Source organism: Bos grunniens, chromosome 26, assembly GCF_055505025.1.
Source record: "Bos grunniens cultivar Pamir isolate PY7600 chromosome 26, Bosgru_T2T1.0, whole genome shotgun sequence".
Classification (NCBI taxonomy): Eukaryota; Metazoa; Chordata; class Mammalia; order Artiodactyla; family Bovidae; genus Bos; species Bos grunniens.
In genome coordinates this window covers 34,553,158-34,569,109 of record NC_141190.1, presented here as the reverse complement: position 1 = coordinate 34,569,109, position 15,952 = coordinate 34,553,158, and the positions used below count along the sequence as shown (strand labels likewise).

The 15,952-nt window shown below is 48.0% G+C and overlaps 1 protein-coding gene and 1 long non-coding RNA gene across 16 annotated transcripts in view; one reads left to right on the top strand and one right to left on the bottom strand.

Annotated features, from left to right (window-relative positions):
- AFAP1L2 (actin filament associated protein 1 like 2) overlaps positions 1-15,952 on the top strand; it is a 144,738-nt gene that overhangs the window by 94,806 nt on the left and 33,980 nt on the right. For 11 of the 15 annotated variants that reach the window (XM_086377754.1, XM_086377747.1, XM_086377751.1 and 8 more), the window contains 2 exons: positions 7,340-7,468; positions 15,370-15,444. In XM_086377754.1, coding sequence (XP_086233880.1) covers positions 15,393-15,444 — 52 coding nt within the window. In that variant the 5' untranslated portion in view covers positions 7,340-7,468; positions 15,370-15,392. Of the gene's footprint in view, positions 1-7,339; positions 7,469-7,729; positions 8,884-15,369; positions 15,445-15,952 lie in introns of those variants that run through there. The other 4 variants (XM_086377752.1, XM_086377742.1, XM_086377753.1 and 1 more) reach the window with 2 other exon arrangements.
- On the bottom strand, positions 989-15,376 carry LOC147344367 (uncharacterized). The gene is made up of 2 exons (XR_015155359.1): positions 10,894-15,376; positions 989-7,736 (listed from the first exon to the last, which is right to left on the bottom strand). It is a non-coding gene; the product is annotated as an uncharacterized LOC147344367 (long non-coding RNA).

Below are 15,952 nucleotides of genomic sequence, written 5' to 3'. Positions count from 1 at the left end.
TTCCCCTGCTTTTCCAAAGTTTGCTTCACACCACTTGGCTTTGACGAAAGCAGGTACATGAATATCTGCTTCAGCTAACTGAAATCCACCCAAAGAGGATTTTCATTTTTCCAGAAAAAGACAGTCGCTGCTTCACCTTCTGCTTGTTTGGCTTGTACAAGTTTTCATTGGAACGCTTTGCTTTGGGATCGGGGGAGCCTGTGGCTGGAGCCCGGAGGGTACGATCTCAGAAGCATCCCTGGCCTCTTCTGTGTTTAGTACCTTGTCAGAGGCCCAGACTTCCAGAGGCTGACCCTTGACCAGAATTGGACTCAGGCCTAGCCCAGAATGTAGACCTGGTACAAACCGAGATGACCGTGAACAACTGGGCTTTGACAGTGAGGTCTACTGGCCCGGGAGCTTGGTCGTGGGCGGCTTTGTGGATAGGGACCTGGAGAGACCTTGAGGGACAGCATGGATCCGGAGAGGAGGGAGATGACCTCTGGGCTTTGTGACTCCTGCTGCTTCTGGTCCTGTCTTTCTTCAACCCCGGGGCTTACCTTTTACCTGCTGCTGCTGCTGCTGCTAAGTTGCTTCAGTCGTGTCCAACTCTGTGAGACCCAATAGACGGCAGCCTACCAGGCTGCGCTGTCCCTGGGATTCTCCAAGCAAGAACACTGGAGTGGGTTGCCATTTCCTTCTCCAATGCATGCAAGTGAAAATGAAAGTGAAGTCTCTCAGTCGAGTCTGACTCTTAGCGACCCCATGGACTGCAGCCTACCAGGCTCCTCTGCCCATGGGATTTTCCAGGCAAGAGTACTGGAGTGGGTTGCCATTGCCTTCTCCACCATTCACCTAGCTCAGCTCTTTTCATAAGAAAGGAAGCTTTCTGCTTTCTCAGTGTTCCCCATCTGCCCATCTTTCCCATTGGCCTGGCCTGTTGGTTCCCCAGCGGCAGGGACCACAGCTGCCCGATTGACTGCAGGGTCCTCAGGCCTGAGTGTCTGGTGGCATTCCACATCTCTCGGCCACCCGCGGGCATCTTTGCTCACAGTCTCCACGTCTAATGGAATGATCACCGAGACCTATGGCCGCTGCCTGTCACGTGTCTCAAATGCAGCCCTTCCATCCTGTCCCCTGCTACCTTGTGAAATATGGAGGAATGGGAAGCAGAAGCCGTGATCCAGGGAATCTCTCTGACTTCCCCTGGGGACAGTCTGCAGACAGCCAGTACTTGGCCTCAGGGCCACTGCTGACTGTGGATGTGACGAATTAGGTTGTAATCCAGCCTCAGGAGCGCACTCTCCACTCCACATTTGCAGGGTGCTCGGGAGAATTGGATTTGGTGGGGAGTGTAGCGCCCTGCACTGTCCCAACCGCTGTGATTAGGATACACCGTTGTCTGTGTCATCTGTGCTAATGCAGCCATCTCACTGGTCTCCCTGCCTCCCCTCCCTGTCCCCAGTTCCCTTCTATCGTCCTCCCCACAGTCGGCAGAGTTACTTTACTTCTAGCCTGCTTGGAGAATAGTATTATATGGCCTCCTCCACTGCATTGCCCAGAGACCCTGACGGAAAAGGCACAAACTCCTTAGCAAAGTAGATAAAACCCTTATGATCTGCCCACCTGATCTAAGTCTGCAGGTCTGGCCACAGAGCCCACCTGCTCCCCTTTGAAGCCCACCCACTCTGCCCCTCTGCTCTGGGTGCCCTGACACACAGAGCTGCTCATGGTTTCTCAGATGCCCCTGTGCCTTCAGTACCTGAATTGCCTGAGTGTCTCATTCCCTTTTCCTTAAATGCCTTTGCGTCTTTCTGGCAAGCTCCTATTCGTCCTCAATGCCCAGCTTATACATTCCTCCCCCTGAGAACCCCTGAGTTTGTTTCTTTCCTTGGTGCATCCCTGATCCTTGGAGATGTCCCTGGATCCCTTCTGTTTTACCCGGTGTATTCACTGACGCCCCCATTTCCAAGAATCTGGGTCACCTTTGTCCCCCCAGAGCCAGGCACAATGCTTTTCATCCTTTGGCTTGGTATGTATTTGCTCACATAAGAAATAAACAAAGGCTGTTTTCCAGGAATCAGGCAGCTTTTGGGAATAGCTGAGGATGTGGAAGCAAGAGACACTTTCAGTTCTTGGGCTTTTCTTCTTTTTTTGTTAGCAGGGGTAGCAGGAGTAACAGCCTGGTGGAGGTCAGAAGGTCAGGAAAAATGTGGTTGAGATCCTAATTGTTTCTCAAGGTTCTTCCTTATCCACTGCAGCTGAGGTCAAGGAGCAGTGTCATTTATCCTTTGTTTTCCTGAGTTTGCCGTCTTGAAACTCAGTGCTTTTTAGCCTGTGAGTTTCTGCAGCCAACAGGAAATAGCTGTTCAAAACCAAACCAAACCAAACAAAAAACAACACAAAGCCTTACTCTACTATGGCCTCTTCCTAGAAACCTTCCAGCCTTCAGCCTCTTGTCTGATCTCCTGTCACATGTGAAGAGATACCGCCTGCTTGATTCTTGAATTTTTGGTGGCACACCTTGGTCTGTTGATCACGTCACTTCACCTGTGCTGGTCTTGCCCTGCCAACGAGCTTGCAAGAGAACAGAACCACGTGATCCTGATCGCCTTTCCAGTTTCCCAGTAAGTTTAGGCTGAGGGCCTTGCCGAGTGCTGGGCACACTTTAGGGTCTCACCTGGTACAGTAAGTCCCCTGCATTCAAACCTTTAAGTTGTGAACTTTCAAAGATGCGAATGTGCATTGAACACCTAATGGAATTAGAGGCCCGGAGAAAGGATTAAGAAAAGCAACAGGAAGAAGTAACTGAAGAACCAAAGAGATTCATGATGCAGTAAATGGCAAGGGGAATTGCTTTATTTGAGGAGGCACTGTTCGTTTTCGAGGCACGGGACGGTTCATGAAGGTTGCAGCAGCCGTCCAGAATACAGTCCAGTGCTACCATGTCTCCTATGACAAGGAAAAAGGAGCTGCTACCCAGATGTTGCTGGGCCATTTTTTTCCCAGAGCGCAGATAGAATTGAATCCCGCGAGGAACCAGAACCTGTGCCATCAGCATCAGGTGAAAAATTGCAGCTTGCCCTCCATCTCCTATTGTTGAAGACCCTTCAGTAACTCTTCTTGCCTGTTCACTCATTACCAGCCCCTGTATGCCAGCGGTTGTGCTGTATTACTGAACTTTTCAAGATGCAAAATGTAAGATTCAAAGTGCTCTATTTTTTGTTTATTTTTTATGTGTTATTTGTGGGAAAAGTCTTACACATCTATTACAGTACTATAGAGCTGATTGTGTTAGTTGGGTCCCTAGGCTAACTTTGTTGGACTTAATGAACAAACTGGATTTATGAACACGCTCTCGGAATGGAACTCGTTTGTAGGTTGGGGACTTACTAATTCAGTGAGCTCAGGGAACTTTTGCTGGTGCTCTTTCAAAATTCATTCCATAAAGACTTTGATCAATTTTAAGTAAAACTGGGCAAAAGCCACTGGCCTCTTGGAGACTTCTCAGGGTGCTCTTCGCAACACCTAAGGACGGGGCAGGAGGCTCTGCTGTTGGCCCGTGGTTCTTTGCCAAGCAGAGCTACCCAGTGCAGCTTCTCTCTCGTGATAGCCTTGCCTATCACTCACCATCTACCCCTCTCATCTCTGGCAGAGCTGAGGGCATCTTCCGTCCACCCACTCATCTGAGTGAGCAGGCTATTTGATCTGACGCTCACGTGTGTCCATACTTTCGTCACTCTTCTCTGAAACACGCATCGTCATTCCCCTTTTGCTTCCTCCAGCTCTCTCCCAGTCAACAGCAATACTCATTCCAGGGAGTTTGTTTTTTTCAGGAATGAAGTCAGAGGCTACTGCCCCACTGAGAGTCAAAGGGGTATTTGAGCGGAAATAGGCCATTGAGCTCTCTATTAGAACTAGGGGAGCATAGGGCTTCTTTAATAGTCAGGGGGGAGGTTAGCAGATAGTCTTGGATTCTGGTTCAGTTCTGGGGAGCCAGGCCTTTGCAGGATGCTGGAAGAAGGCCCTACATGGAGGTATCAGTTGGGGTGTTGCCAAGAGCTCGGTCTTGGAGTCAGAGAGCAAACCCAGCTCTCTGCTACTGGCTGTGTGGGACATTATGGGTCTTCTCTGGGCCATGAGGTCTACATCTGCAAAATGGGCATAATGTTGCTTACCTCCTAGAGTTGTTATGAGCTAGTAGGTGCCGAATTTACTCATTCATTTATTCATTCTTTCCATAAACATTCATTCAACACCTATAAGAGTGTGAGGTGCCAAGGATTAGGACGGATGTGGTTCTGATTCTCATTGAGCTAACAGACTAGACCAGGGTGAGAAAGACAAAGATGCCCGTTAAAAATGAGCAAGTAAATAACAACTATTATTTCATTTGTTATTGATGTTACTCATTTACAAATCTTAAAAATGAGGTATATTCTTATTACTAAGAAGTAGCCCTACTTCCGGAGAAGGCAATGGCACCCCACTCCAGTACTCTTGCTTGGAAAACCCATGGATGGAGGAGCCTGGTAGGCTGCAGTCCATGGGGTTGCGAAGCGACTTCACTTTCACTTTTCACTTTCATGCATTGGAGAAGGAGATGGCAACCCACTCCAGTGTTCTTGCCTGGAGAATCCCAGGGATGGTGGAGCCTGGCGGGCTGCCGTCTATGGGGTCGCACAGAGTCGGACTGAAGCGACATAGCAGCAGCAGCAGCAGCAGCAGCCCTACTTCTAGGCCTAGGGCTATGAAGACCTAGATGCTGAGTTACAAGATGATAATAAATAGCTAGTTTGGAGAAGGTGGTCAAGCAAGGCTGCTCTGAGGAGGTGACCTTCCTTTCCTTCCACCACCTTCCGTGGTAGGGAGTGTTGGGGCAAGGTTTTGTGTTTTTCTCTAAAGCGGAGCTTAGAGACGAGCACTCTAAGGTGGAGAATAAGAAATAACCAGTGATACCGCAGGATGGGAGGAGACGATGACAGAGCTCTTCGTGTGGTTAGCGTAGCATTTCACAAGTGAAGCTGTGGAGAGCTTCACAGGTTTTGTCTTTTACACCAGCCTTGTGAGATGGGTGGGGCCCACGTTATCTTCTCCACGGTACAGAGGCTGGAACGAGCCTGGAGGTTGTGCGACTGCTCAGAGTTCCTGCAGTAGGTGATGGAGGGCAGGCCTGGGCCACTCGGTTGCTGCCCCGGAAGCAGAGCCCACAGGTGTGGCCCCTGGCCTTGCGTTCAGACCCATGCTTCTCAGCTTCAAAGGCTCATACTCTTTGTTTCAAAAGCTCAACAGATGAAAAGTTTCTTTTCTAGGAATAAGACATTTCTTGACAACTTTATCATGTATAACAGATCTTTGCTTTTTTTTTTTCCTTGTGGTCTTCCAAACTTCTGGTTAGAGAAAAAGAAAAAGAAAAAAAAAAAAAAGGAAAAAAAAATGTGTCTCAAGTCCATCACTGTTAACTCCCTGTGACAGGGAAGAATAAAAATAATTTAATAGTTCAAAAAATAATAATGCTGAAAGCTGTCTATGAAAGACTGAATGTCAAAGTAAAAAGTGTACATACTTGTAAAAAGAATTTTTAAACATGTTTCTTTTCATTTTTTAAAATTGAAGCGATAGTTTAATCAATAAGCATGTCAGGTTTATTGCTGCAAAAATAAAATATCTGCATATCAGAATCACCTGGGGAGGTTTTTCCTGTGGTCATGTATGGATGTGAGAGTTGGACTGTGAAGAAGGCTGAGCACCGAAGAATTGATGCTTTTGAACTGTGGTGTTGGAGAAGACTCTTGAGAGTCCCTTGGACTGCAAGGAGATCCAACCAGTCCATCCTGAAGGAGATGAGCCCTGGGATTTCTTTGGAAGGAATGATGCTAAAGCTGAAACTCCAGTACTTTGGCCACCTCATGCGAAGAGTTGACTCATTGGAAAAGACTCTGATGCTGGGAGGGACTGGGGGCAGGAGGAGAAGGGGATGACAGAGGATGAGATGGCTGGATGGCGTCATTGACTCGATGGACGTGAGTCTGAGTGAACTCCAGGAGTTGGTGATGGACAGGGAGGCCTGGCGTGCTGTGATTCATGGGGTTGCAAAGAGTCGGATGTGACTGAGCGACTGATCTGATCTGACCCCTGGGTCTCACTCCCAGAGGCTCGGATATCCATCTGGGTGTGGCTTGGGCATCAGGAGTTTGAGAATCTCTCCAGGTGATTCCAGTGTAGCCAGGGTTGGAAAGTATTGTTTAGACCCTCAAAGTCGCTGCCATTAATGAGCACGTTCAGGAGAGCCAGCTGGGCTGGAAGAGCCGAGGTGAGACCCCACCCGTGAATGCTGCATCCTGTTCTTCTTTTATATATATTTGTCTTTATTTATTTGGCTATACTGGGTCTTAGTCATGGCACTCAGGATCTTTGATCTTCACTGTAGCATGAGAACTCCTAGTTGCTGCATGTGGGATCTGGTTCCCTGACCAGGGATGGAACCTGGGTCCCCTGTGGAGTCTCAGTCAGTGGACCATCAGGAAGTGTCTGACATTCTGTTCTTAGATGAGATTTAGGTCATTAACAGTAACAACCACAACAGTAATGGTGTGGTGAAGGTCCTGCACCTTCCCTCTTGCCTGGTGCACTAATAATTTCTGCAAGGTGCCTCCAGCCGGGAGTCCCCAAGTGCTTCTATAACAGTGGCACCTGAGAGACGCCTATTAGACCCACAAATAAGGGCTGTGGATCCCAAGGCATGGCAGCCCTTCATCAACTTGGGAGTGATGCTGGACTCGTGACATTGATTCTCAATCAGTGAAGAATCTTGGAGAAAGGTTTTGTTTGTCCAAGCGTGGCTTTTGATGGGTTGTCTATATTCCTGCAGGGACAGCATAATCACTGTTTCATCTCCCTGGAGTGACTCTGTGTTTCCCCGTCCTTGGGGAAAGGTTTAACAACTGAGTCAACCACAGCGTTTCTTTTGGTGGTTGTGGGTTTGATCTGTGTTCAAGTTCCCCAGACCCTGAGCTGTTCTTTACTTGAGGAAGAAAATCCTGTTTCCACGCTCTCATGGCCTGAGGGGCTTGATCGGGACACTTTGACCACTGTCAATCCAGCAGATGGTGGCCCTGCAGCTTTGGCCAAGGTTGCCCATCCCAAAGCTAAGGGTGTGTTGGCCTGTCCCCACCACCCTGGCGCTGGGAATCACACCTATTGGCTGGGTCCCCTGTGTGCTGCCTGACCTCACCCAACACCCCTCCCCTTGAGACCAGAGGGTCCGTCATGGGATGCTATGAGATCAGAGGTGTATCTGAATGGGGCCTTTAGGGAGAAGGCAGCTGCTTTAAGAGTGTCCTCTGTTTTCTGTCTCTAGCCCTGGAGCAGCTGCTGACAGAGCTGGATGACTTCCTCAGGATTCTTGACCAGGAGAACCTGAGCAGCACAGCCGTGGTGAAGAAGAGTGGCCTGGCCGAGCTTCTCCGCTTATACACCAAGAGCAGCAGTGGGTGTGGTCGGGGCCTTGGTGAAGGGTCCCTGCGGAAACAGGGGGATGGTCGTCTGTGTGTTAAGCTGCCGTGATAACGGCCCCCAGACTGGGTTAAACGACAGGAGCTCATTTTCTCACAGTTCTGGAGGCTAAAACTCTGTGATCAAGGTGTTGGCAGGGTCGCTTCCTTCTGAGGCTGGTCTCCTTGGTGTACGGATGGTCCTCTTCTCCCCGCGTGTTCACACCGTCTTCCTGTGCGTGCACGCCGGTGTCCAAATCTCTCCTGTAACGACACCATTTATATTGGAACAGGGCCCACCCCAGCGCCCTCGTTTAATTTTAATTATCTCTTTAAATATCCTTTCTCCAAATATAGTCACATTCTGAGCTGTTCAGGGTTAGGACTTAATTTATGCATTTTTAGCAGGACACAGCAGATGGTAACGATAGTACAGAAGTGATGGGACGTGTGTGGCAGCCCCACGAACTCTCAACACAGTAGCCCACAGAGAGGTTTCAAACAGTGTTTTCAAAGTATTTTTCCTATTATTGAAAGTAGAGAAGGGAAAATAAACTAGTATTATAATAATAGCTAGTGCTTCGTTGAGTTCTTCCCGCCTGCACATGTGTTAACAAGGCTTCATCTTCAAAACACTCCTGTGAGGTTGGTGCTATTATTACAGATGAGGAGACTGAGGCCTACAAAGTCCAAATAGCTTGTCCAGAGTCATACAGCCCAAAGGAAAACTGGAAAACATTGCTTTAAGACTGTATATCACAGGGCTTTCCTGGTGGCTCAGTGGTAAAGAATCCGCCTGCCAATGCAGGAGATCCGGGTTTGATCCCTGGGTTGGGAAGATCACCTGGAAAAGGGAATGGCAACCCACTCCAGTATTCTTGCCTGAAGAATCCCATGCACAGAGGAGCCTGGTGGGCTACACAGTCCATGGGGTCACAAAAGAGTCAGATATGACTTAGTGACTAAACAACAACAAATCAAAGAACCCTGAGTTAATTATCTTTTCTATCTTTTTAATCAAGCTAGATTCTGTATCCAGTCAAGTACACAAATCTTGAGTAGTCAATTCAGTGAGTTTGGACAACTGTATACACGTGTGTGTGTGCATGTTAAGTCCTCTGTTAAAATTTTTAATAGAGGAGGGCAAATTCAATCTACAGACTGCAAGAGTAGTAAAGAATATTATGAGCAGTACTACTTTATTCTTATCATTTTAATTTTCTCTTCAGTGGTTTTAATTGAGAATGTAGTGTCCGACTCTTTGCGACCCTATGGACTGTAGCCCACCGGGCTCCTCTGTCCATGGAATTCTCCAGGCAAGAATACTGGAGTGGGTTGCCATGCCCTCTTCCAGAGGATATTCCAGACTCAAGGATTGAACCTGTGTCTCTTATATCTCCTGCATTGGCAGGTGGGTTCTTTACCACTAGCGCCACCTGGGAAGCTTATACACCTGTGCACCCAGCACCCAAAATAAGACACAGAACATTGCTGTTGTCTCGGGAGCATTTCTATCTTTCAAGGGCAAGAATTCATCCCCACCCACCCCAGGGCAACCATTGTTCAGATTTTTTCCACCATTGATTAGTGATGCCCTTTCTGGATTTTCATATAAATGAAATTGGATGGTTTGTCCTTCGGGTTGGGTCCCTTTCACTCAGGAGATTCTGCCATGCCATGGGTTGCATCAGTAGTTCCTTTTATTCCTGATTGGTTTTCCATTCTTTGAATATACCGCAACCTGTTTATCCAGTTCATTTGTTGACGGACATTTGGTTTATTCGCAGATTTGGGCTGTTAGGAATAATAAGGCTGCTTTGAACAGTCTTGTACAAATCTTCTTGTAGACATATGGTTTCATTTCTAGCACAATTTTTTTTTTTTTAAAGAAGAGGCTTTTTGTGAAGTCATAACACTTTAGTCAAGTTTATTTTTATGTCGGATGTTTGAGAACTGAAAGTGATATTTTAGGATCGTAAGAGGGCATCAAATCCATCTGCCTCACAGTAGGAGCAGCTCAGATCCATGCCAGGGAGAGAGGCGCACCTGCTCCGGCCATCACAGCCAGGAACTCCTCCCTTACATCCAGCCTGCATCCACTGGGCAGCATTTCAAAGTCCCTTTTCCTTTTCTTTGTTCCCTGTGGAATTAGTTTCTATTGTCTGAACATCAGAAAAGTTATAAAAGCCAAAGCATGTTGTTATATGCCCGGCAGCCTTCTCTTCTGTCGGCATAATGTAGCTCCCTTAGCCTTTCATCAAAGGCATTTTCTTGGAGCCCCTTCATTGCCTTTGAGCTCTGCAGGCCACCCCCTGATTCCCAGGCTCCTCCTGGCTTTGTAGTGAGCGTCTGCTGACCCGCCTTGAGTGCTGATCAGCAGTGCATCAAAGGTGGGACAAACGGATGGGAAATACGTGTTCCAAAGCAGGTGCGTTAGAGAGGAATGAGTCACTCCGCAGAGGGACTCATTGGTGGAACCCTTTAAAGAGCACACTCCCAGTCCATTTAGATGTGCTCCGACTTGAGAATGTCTGATGGTAAAGAACACCTCTGTTGGGAATTGAAAAACACCGCGGTGGTGGCGGCTGACCCCTGGTTTCTGGTTCTCACCGCCCCATCGGAGCCCCTGGTGCAGGGGTCCCTTTCTGGTTTAGTGTGACTTCCTGTAGGTGACCTCTGTTTCATCCTTAATCTTTGTATGTTTGGCTCTTATAAAATTAGGCCCTCCCCACCCTTAGTCTCTGCAGCATGAGGGGCTGCAGGAGCTGCCGACAGCAGGTTAGGGGGCTCCCCAGTGTGAGTCTCCCCCAGAGTGCACCCAGACTACAGATAAACATGCAAAGCCATACTGGGACTTTTGGCTGTCACTTCTGTTCACGTGGTGCTAGTGGTAGAGAATCTGCCAGCAATGCAGGAGACATAAGTGACACAGGTTTGATCCCTGGGTTGAGAAGATCCCGTGGAGAAGGGCATGGCAACCCACGCCAGTATTGTTGCCTGGAGAATCCCATGGGCAGAGGAGCCTGGTGGGCTACAGTCCATAGGGTCACAAAGAGTTGGACACAACTGAAGCGACTTAGCATGCAAACTCTTCTTCAGGTCAGTGCCCACGGGTGAGTAGCCACTACTTATAAGTTTCCCCTTCTGGTTCTCTTAGCATCTTCTCACATGGCAGAGTGGTTACAACAGCAACTGACATTTTTTCCCCCTTTTAAAAAATACTTATTTATCTTTAATTAAAGGGTAATTGCTTTAGAGTATTGTATTAGTTTCTGCCATCCATCAACATGAGTCAGCCGTAGATATACATAGTCTCCTCCCTCTTGAACCTCCCTGCCACCTCCCACCCCATCCCACCCCTCTAGGCTGTCACAGAGCACCCTGAGTCATACAGCAAATTCCCATTTGGTATCTGTTTTACCTGGGGTGGTGTATAAGTTTCCATGCTACTCTGTCAATTCGTTCCACCCTCTCCTTCCTCCACTGTGTCCACAAGTCTGTTCTGTATGTCTGTGTCTCCATGGCCACGTGTGGCAGAGCCCGGCAGAGGCTTGGGCCAGCTGACCTAACCCTGATGCTACCCTCCCCTCTTCATGGTCCAGATTAGTCTGCCCCAGGTTAATTACTGTGCTGCACAGGATAGAATGCACAGCCCCTTAAACTGAAGGCATTCTTTTTTTTTCTCTCAGCTTCCTAGACCTGCCTCACTGTGTGTCTTCCAGAAAATGAACTCAACTTGCCTGGACTCGTAGGTGGAGACAGGCTGATCATTTCAAGATAGCCTGTGATCTCCACTGGCTGAGCTGTTGTTTACTTCCACACCTTTGGGGCAGAGTATGAGTGTGTGTGTGTGTGTCTGTACTTTTCACATCGAATTGTCTGTTCTCGGATCTTTCATGTATAAATAGTATTCAATTTCCTACTCTCTTCTTTTGTCTCAATAGTGAGATCAAGGCATGGATTGAGGTCTGTTTATTGGGATCCTGATATCTTTTCCTGTCCTAAGCCTGAGGGCTCCCCCAATACCCTGCTCAGAAACTCTGGGAACATTTCAGGGGCTGCCCTTGTGATGGGACATGATTTGAACATTTAGTCTATCCAACTGTAAGGGAGAGGGTCTGGGCCCCTTCTCCCTACCCCTCACCACCACCCTCTTCAGACAAAGATTGTTTTCCCTGGATCCGCACACGTGGTCAGAGCGTTGGGAGCTCTCCTTTCCTCCCCCGCCCCGTAGTGTTGTCACGCCCCACATACCTGTGTGACTATCCATCCAGATCTGCCTCCCTCTCCCTCCCGCCTGCCTGCCCCTGCCCCAGTGGGTTCATGAAGTTAGAGACAATGTCTGTTTTGTTCTCTGCTGTGTCCCCAGCACCTCACATGGTGCTGGGGCTCAGTGCACTTCTGAAAATAAATGAGAGCATGATAGAAATTCCCCAACCCCAAGACTGCCTCCCAGACGTGGGACAGCTCATCAGCCTCCCCTTTCCAAGGCCCAGTTCACAGGATTGCAGACGGCCCTGAGAGCCTGTTACTTACTTATTGGATTCTGGGGGATTAGCAACACTGAGATCAATACTTAGTCAAGCAGAGCCTGCAGCGTGTCCAAGGAGGGACACGCGGCCTTGTGACATGGACCAGAGCCAGTTTAAACTGCAGTTTACAAATGGCCATCTTGGGGAGGAATCACCTGCTCAGAATCTCACAGTTAAAACAATAATCAACAATATCTTGCCTTTTTTTTTTTTTGGAAAGGAGTGTGGGCTTAGTCAACAACTTGAAAAAAGAAATGAATGTGAAACGAACGTTAAGCCCTATTTACATTGCTTTGATTCCTTTTGGGACCTTTCTTGGTGTCATCAGAATATTTTCGTGTATTTTGTGGTTTGCCCCTACATTCTGCTCTGTGTTGTTTTTATGTTCAGTATCGCTGCCTGTGCACACTGCCCTGTGTTGACAGTTTGTGTACTTTTTCTTTTCTTTTTTCTTTTCTGAAACATGAGCCTTTAATTTTTGGATATCTTTATAAACAGCAGACATAGCGCTGCTTTGTTATTTTTCACAGGTGGGTAGTGTCCACTGATGAATGAGAAGTGTTCAACTAGTTCAACTAGCCCATTGTTAGTGAACATATACATTTTGTTCTTTAAAAAAAAATTCTTATATAACATGGCAATGAACCCCCTCAAATAAAATTTGTTTTCATACTGGAGTTTATCTTCAAAAACTTGAATATTTTTTGATTCAAAATATTGATTTCTGACAAGGAAAATGATGGGTTAAAGATCAGGAGCAGTTAAATAAATCCTCTAAAATCACTTCCATGATGTTCAGCCCATTTATACACTCTCCAGTAATCCATTTATTTTTAAAGGTGACCAGCTATTACCTATGTTAATGTACTATGGTTTATTCACCATTTTCCTATTATTGAGCCTTTGAGTTATTTGCTATAATTTCAGTTCAGTTCAGTTCAGTCGCTCAGTTGTTTCTGACTCTTTGCGACCCCATGAATCGCAGCACGCCAGGCCTCCCTGTCCATCACCAACTCCCAGAGTTCATTGAGACTCATGTCCATTGAGTCAGTGATGCCATCCAGCCATCTCATCCTCTGTCATCCCCTTCTCCTCCTGCCCCCAATCCTTCCCAGCATCACAGTCTTTTCCAATGAGTCAACTCTTCACATGAGGTGGCCAAAGTACTGGAGTTTCAGCGTTAGCATCATTCCTTCCAAAGAAATCCCAGGGCTGATCTCCTTCAGGATGGACTGGTTGGATCTCCTTGCAGTCCAAGAGACTCTCAAGAGTCTTCTCCAACACTACAGTTCAGAAGCATCGATTCTTCGGTGCTCAGCCTTCTTCACAGACCAACTCTCACATCCATACATGACCACTGGAAAACCCATAATTTAAATGGTCTTTTTTTCTTTTCTTTTTTTTTTTAATTTTATTTTTGTGCTAAGTCTTTGTTGCTATGTGCGGGCTTTCTCTAGTTGTGATGAGCAGGGGCTGCTCTCCAGCTGTGGTGTGTGGGCTTGTCACCGCAGTGGCTTCTCGTTGTGGAGCACGGGCTCTAGGCACACAGACTTCAGTAGTTGGGGTGAATGGGCTTAGGTGCCCCGTGGCATGTGGGCTCTTACCGGACCAGGCATCAAACTGGTGTACCCTGCACTGGCAGGTGGATTCTTAACCACTGGACCACCAGGGAAGTCCTAAGCTGTCATTTAAAATCTTAGTTATAAGGTTACCTTACTCTTTCAGATTGCCTGATATTTGCGTTTTGAACTCTTGAGAACTGCAGTTAGGCAGAAATAGGAAATATGTATGTATGCATGTGAGCTCAGCCGTATCCGGCTCTTTGCAACCCCATGGACTGCAGGCTCCTCTGAACATAGGATTACCCAGGCAAGAATACTGGAGTAGGTTGCCATTTCCTTTCACAGGGGGGTCTTTCCAACCCAGGGATCAAACCCAAGTCTCCTGCATCTCCTGCATCGGCAGGCAGATTCTTTAGCACTGAGTCACCTGGGAAGCCCCAGAAATAGGCAGTATTTCATCACAATTGTTTTCCATATTCTGCAGACAAGAAAACCAAGGTACACAGGTTGGGTGTTTTGCTCAGAATTACTATTGACGGCAGAGTTTGGCTGAGGACCACGCCCCACCCCCAACCCCATCTCCTACCTCCCCCTGCAGAGTGCTTCTCCCCATGCCAGGGTCTGGAGAAGGTACAGACGCAGCCCTTTAGTGGAAGTATGCAAGCTGTGGATAACTGCATTTAGACCTCGTAGTTCCATCCTGTTAGCTGCTGCAGCCCTTGGTATAGGGATCACATTGCTGACTGACCCTGGCAGGGCTGGGCACCAGGGTGGCAATCCCACAGCTGAAGGAGGAAGCTCCATCCAGCCGTGTCCTCCTCCAGTTTCTCTGGATTCTCCAGGACTCTGTGGAGGCAGGCCTGCTGGCTGGAGTCCGGGCGGTCTGTGGTGGGGAACTGGCTGAACCGCCTCCTTTGCCAGGGGTGTGGATTGGGCTCCTTGGCTCAGTAGCACCGTCTCCAGCCACTGGAATTTATCAGCCACAAGTTTCTAGGAAATGCAAATTAAGAACTGTAAAGAAATGCAGAAGGATTGCTAAGAGAAGAAAACACTGAGATGAGCCTCCTCTGCAGGCTTCTGAAGAAAGGGCCCTTGGGGCGTTGGGAACTGTCTTAGAAGACGAGCCTTTCTCTGCCCAGATGTGCAGGGGGGACGTGACAACTTGTACAGGAATGTTTCTAGAGAAAGGGAAGGGCTGTGCTGCGGAAGGCAGAGCAGGCAGCTGCTGGTGCTGCAGGCCCGCGTCCCAGCACACTCACCCCTCCAAAAACAGAGCTCAGGGCCGCACAGCAGCACTCCAGCTAGAGGCCTGGAAGCTAAACTTCCAGATCCTCAATGTGACCTATCTTATATAGACTTTGCTCTGATCAGCCCATGCGTGTAATTCAGACTAGGTTGAGAATGACTGATAGGAAATGTTTCACAATTTAAATGAAAGCCTAGGAAAAACCAGAGAAATCTCTGCTTGGTGGAATCTGAGGCAGATCCTTAGGCTATGGGTGCTTTTCCATGTAAGACTTCTATTCCCAAAGCTACCCTTCTGCACCCTCCCTTTCTGTCCTCTCCCCTCTTCCCAGGACAGAAAATTGAGTCAGCAAACTAGGCATTTCTTTTTCTGGAAATCCGTCAACTCTTTCTATAATGGACTCTTCCAATCAACTGAAAATGTTGTATGCTTTTACTGGAATCCAGGCTGATGACGGTGTCTCGAGGGTGGCGGGGGTTGGGGGGGTGTTTCTCTCTAGAAGCCCTTTCCCTTCATGAAATCACCTGGAGCCTCTGTCTTCCGTCCCCCTCCTGCAGGTTCTGATGAGGAATACATTTATATGAACAAGGTGACCGTCCACAAGCAACAGAATGCCGAGTCCCAAGACAAAGGTATGGGATTACTGCCGACAGACGGGCCGGCTCCCGGGAGCGGGGCAGGTTTAAGCCTTGGTCCCACACCACCCCTCCTTCCTTCCAGCCAGCACCACAGACAGGCCTGGGGGGGTTATTTTGGGAAGTCCTATTTTAGTTGATGGTATTCTGGGTTGATGTATTTTGGGGAAGTTTCACCAACCAGGCCACCTCCTTGCCTCTTAAAGGTCTCACATCCCCTTCTTGGGTAAGGCATCTGTCCCTAAACTCTCTCAGCATTTCCCAGCATCACCCCGGAAATAGGAAGTTATAATTCAGATGTTCTAAGAAAGCAGCTGCGTACGGTGCTGATCCCACGGCCCCGGCTTTATGACTTTTGATAGTCTGGGTTTTATGAGTGTGTCGGGGGGGAGATAGGAGTGATGGGGAGGAAGCGATCCTGCCAGCAGTTGCCTTAATATGTGAAGGTTTTGTTCAAAGGTGATCTCTTGGCAGAACATTTTATCTTCCATTGGAAGGACATATC